The sequence below is a fragment of the Tupaia chinensis genome, unplaced genomic scaffold (assembly GCF_000334495.1).
Source record: "Tupaia chinensis unplaced genomic scaffold, TupChi_1.0 Scaffold000374_1, whole genome shotgun sequence".
Taxonomy (NCBI): Eukaryota; Metazoa; Chordata; class Mammalia; order Scandentia; family Tupaiidae; genus Tupaia; species Tupaia belangeri.
Window position 1 is genome coordinate 25,101 of NW_006159872.1, and position 4,246 is coordinate 29,346.

General features: G+C 54.2%; 1 protein-coding gene across 1 annotated transcript in view; it reads right to left on the bottom strand.

Annotated features, from left to right (window-relative positions):
* MSTO1 (misato mitochondrial distribution and morphology regulator 1) overlaps positions 1-4,240 on the bottom strand; it is an 8,140-nt gene extending 3,900 nt beyond the window's left edge. Inside the window, exons 1-12 of the mRNA XM_027773785.1 lie at positions 4,172-4,240; positions 3,925-4,063; positions 3,385-3,454; positions 3,233-3,308; positions 2,694-2,748; positions 2,472-2,607; positions 2,208-2,325; positions 1,998-2,132; positions 1,760-1,912; positions 1,394-1,525; positions 1,138-1,322; positions 229-313 (exon numbers count right to left, since the gene is read on the bottom strand). Of these exons, the coding sequence (XP_027629586.1) occupies positions 229-313; positions 1,138-1,322; positions 1,394-1,525; positions 1,760-1,912; positions 1,998-2,132; positions 2,208-2,325; positions 2,472-2,607; positions 2,694-2,748; positions 3,233-3,308; positions 3,385-3,454; positions 3,925-3,937 (1,158 nt within the window). The 5' untranslated portion in view covers positions 3,938-4,063; positions 4,172-4,240. The remainder of the gene's footprint in view (positions 1-228; positions 314-1,137; positions 1,323-1,393; positions 1,526-1,759; positions 1,913-1,997; positions 2,133-2,207; positions 2,326-2,471; positions 2,608-2,693; positions 2,749-3,232; positions 3,309-3,384; positions 3,455-3,924; positions 4,064-4,171) is intronic.
* Positions 4,241-4,246: the final 6 nt, after the last annotated feature.

Sequence of the window (4,246 nt, forward strand, 5' to 3'; positions counted from 1 at the left end):
TTCTCACTTTCTGTCTCTATGTCTTTCTCTGTCTGTCTGGCGAGCACACGTGCCCTATAGTGAAAACCTCTCCAAAAAAAAAAAAAAAAAAGAGCAACCATAGTGGCAAGGGTTTCCTTTAAGTCCTGAATGAACAATTTGTGCTGACTAAGCTCTTGTTCGTGCTGGCTAAGCTCTTGTCCCATTATTACCCTTATTACTTATAAGTAAGCAACCTTTGTTACTCACCGGGACGATTCTCTGCTGTCCTCCTCTGCGGCCTTTCTCAGGATGATTCTCGCCATCCCGTTCTGTTTTCCGCCGCAGCCTTTCTCTTTATTTCGGTGCTCGGGACGATACCCTGCCGTCCCCTTCTCGGGTGCTCTTCACTGGACCCTTCGTACTCAGGTCCCTTGTCTGGGGGCCATGTGTCCCGACGCAGGGGACAGTCGAACAGGTTTCCTGAGGGAAGGAGTAAGAGATGGGACAAACGACGCAGTATCTTCAGGGTCATCTCTTCATTGTGGGCAGCACAGAGACGACACAGTGTTACAACTCTTCAGGGTCATCTGGAGATGATGCGGTGTAACAACTCAGGGTCGTCCAGAGACGACGCGGTGTCACGGGTCTTCAGGGTCTTCAGGGTCGTCTGGCGATTATGGGCCAGGGATCGAGGTTATATACATGTTGGTGGGCTGTGATTGGTTGAATGAAGGATAGTAAAAGGTGGGTTATGATTGGTTGCTTTGTGGCCCAATCATGAGGTGCTGGATATGCAAATTTGAGAGATTCTAGTGGCTAATCAGACTGTGGCTTTGTAGGTGAGGTTTTGAAGGGAAGCCAATCACGGCTTTTGGCATTATGTAAGTTTCCTCTCTGAGAAACCGGCAATATTTGCTGGTGCACAGCCTTCCACACCTGGGGCGTACCCACTGCCAGATCAAAACCAGAGCCGCCTTTAATCTATGGCAGCACGACTAAGAAACTAAGAATTCTTATGTCCTCCAGCCACCAGCTAAATCAGGATGTGCAGAGGTTTTTTTTGTTGTTACTAAAGTTGGGGGGAAGCATTGTCACTTGAATGTGTAGAAACATTAGGAAGAAAAAGGACGTCAACTGGAAATCAGACTGGGGCGTCTCGGGCCCAGCAGGCCTCACCTGGTGTGGCGTGCTTTGTCTATTCCCCTCAGCACGACCGACTGGGCAAAGCAGCGTGCTCCGGAAGGGTCCCCACACGCAGACAGTGATGTCCACGGGGTGGCTCCTCCCAGCTGCGCCAGAGTATCAGGAAGGGACTGGCCTGGAATCAAGGGGAAGGGGATGGCTGCTGCTGCCGCCACCACCTAGGGACAAGAAAGAGATCAGGGGACAGCACTTTGCTCAGCACCGACCCATCTCCCCACGACGTTTGTACCTTCTTCCCAGAGAAGCCCAGCATGTCGGCCAGATGAACCATGGGAACTGGAGAGGCGCGGAGGCGGTAAGGAGCAGTGACCGTGTCCAGGGCCGTGGCCAGGATGGCACTGCAGTGGAAGGGCAGAGTGGCCTGTAAAGAGCACACCGACAGGAGCACTAGGTCTTCTGGGCTGGAGAAGGGGAGGGCCGGGGGCAGTGAAGCAGGGGTGTGTTTGGCCCGAGGCTGGATAAGGACGGCGTGTTGAGGCCCTATCAAAGCTAAGTGCAAGCTCAGGCTTTGAGAACAGAGCGGGTTACAGATGGAGGCCAACCTGGGGAGAAGGAGGTGGCCAGCTGCCATCAGAACAAGAGCACTGAGCCTTACATCATAATGCAGGTAAGGGAAGGTGACGGGTGGTTCCGGTCGCAGGCCCAAGCTCCCACCCAGCGATAGGGGGCAGACGAGAGAGCTGTGCGCAGCCAGGTGCACCAGACCGAAAGCTGTGTTTAGCAGACGGTAGACGTTTTTCTGGGGCTCCTGGTGGGAGAAAAGACAGGAGTTTGCATTTAAAGACGAATTCTCTCATTTCTTCGTCCCACTGCTTTTTCCAAGTCCGACTCACCCCTAGATTGTAGGGACCAGGGAGCAAGCCCCAGGTTATTATTCCTCGCCCCGAATACTCGTCTTGTAGTAGCTCTGAGGCCTTAGCGCCTACCCCAGAGAAACCATCGTGTAGGTCACACAGGATCTGGAAGCCCTAGAGAGAGGTGAATGGTGAAAGGGAGTAGAGGGCCGAGAGGCTATGCCCTGGCCTCCCCGTCCACACAGCTACCTGCAAGTAGTCACACTCCTCCACGTAGAAGTGTAGCCTGTCTTCCAGCTCTTCCAGGTACCTGGGTTCCTTCAGGACGCTCTCCCCTTGGCCAAAAGCTTCCAGCCTCCCTGTTTCCCTGCCACAAATAAGTCCAACCCAAGACTTAAAACCCTCCCCAGGGACTCTTCCATTTCTTGTGTTTTGGGGGCAGCCTCATGAGCTCCATGCCCAGCATTGACAGGGACCCGAGCCTCTTGCCTCCCGCCTCTGGGGTCCCCATACCCATCGTGGTTGTACTTCTGAATCATACAGATGCTCCGGGGATGGAGGTGGACTCTGAGGAAGTCCGACCAGACTCTGATGCTGCCCTCCGTGGGGATCAGTGGCTTTGGAGTTGCAGTGGTGCAGGGTGGGAGGCCTGAAGAAAGGGCAGGGAAATGTCCCTTTGCTCCATGCTCCTAGTCTTCCCAGGTTCTTAAATGTGAATATCCGGAAAAGTCTTACCTTTGCCATTGGGAATAGATTTGACCCTCCAGACGCCGTCACTGCTCAGCACTCCCTTGGAAGGGTAGAAGGTCTACAGTCTGTCCCAGGCATGTCAGAGGCAAGGTTGACTGACACTCTCTGAGTTTGCTGGCCACACCCCACAGCACCTTTCTATTACACACAGTCTTAGGAAAACAGCAGCTTTTCCTCCAAACCACACTTCTAAGACACTAAAGGTGATTAACATTTCTCCCTGTGTGGTCCAGCAAGTGGCTGGGCAGTCAGGTGGCTAGATCCCACATGGCCACCTGTGGTTCAAGACTAGGAACCAGAAGCTTGAGAAACACAGCAGGGGCGTGTGTACGCCCAAAATCCCAAAGGGAGGGAGAAATGGAGAAGGGTTTGCAGCATTACCATGCCCTGTGGGAGTGGTGCTTTCTCACTTTCCCTCTGTCTGGAAAGCACATGCGCCCTATAGCAAAATTTAAAAAAAAAAAAATCTCGGCCCCAGTGAAGGCACCCTGGTTGAAGGGCTGGGTTCGGGGCAGAGGCTTCACCTCAGCACGCGGAAGGTCCTGGAGATAAGGGTTCTTGGGACAGAGGTCTTCTTTGTGTGTGGTGAGCTTTCCCTGCCTGAAAGAGACGGGAGGTTGGCGGAAGCGAGGGGCTGTGCGCAGCTCTGCAGCCTCCCCTGACAGCAGATACACACCATGCTATTGCAGCGTCTAGCAGTTTGTCCCTGTAGAGAGCACCTTCCTCTTTGAGGGAGCTCAGGCTACCTGCACAGAAATAACAGGCCATGTCAGGGCAAAGCCGAGGGACCCTTCCTCCTGCATCAACTACCATCTGGCCAGCTGCTGTCACTATCCTTCCAGCACTTGGCTCTTCCAGTGTTACTGGATATAGGTTAGTTGAAGGGAAAACCCTGGTGTGGGCGAATCTAGATTCCATTTTCCCTTCCAGCTTACTCTAGCTGTGGACCTGGGGTCAAAACCATGTCCAGCGGTCCTACAGGAGCGCTGCACTGCAACATCACATTTTGCAGGGACAAGTAGCCTATTCAGGACAGCTGTTGAGTAGAATAGTTTGGCCTTCTTGCGTTCCTGCGGTGCTGTCATACTTTGGTTAGCAACTCATCTCTGGTCCTTCAGCCCAGTCAAGTCAGAAGGTCTTGAAGCGAACAGATGCCACACACATATCACGTGAGACCGACAAACTGGGCATCGGCTGACCCCTGCCGCCGCCTCACCCTTCAGATCCATGAGGATGAGTCGCGGCGTGTAGGTCTCCTGGCCGTGCAGCGTCTGGCCGGTCCGATACAGGACGTCGGGACATAGTTCTCCCGCCGCCTCCTCGCCATCATCGGCCGCTCCGCCCAGCCCAGCATCCTGGGGAGGCATAGAGGGAGGACTAAACTGAGGTGGCGAGAGGGGCAGCCGGAAATCAGTGCTTAGATTCGGAAAGGTTCAGGAGGGCCAACCGCTGGGGGACCTCACCTGCTGGTTCCACCAGTGCGCTCCCACGAAACCCGCAAAATGTCCCAACTGCAGCGTGAGCACCTCCCGGGACCC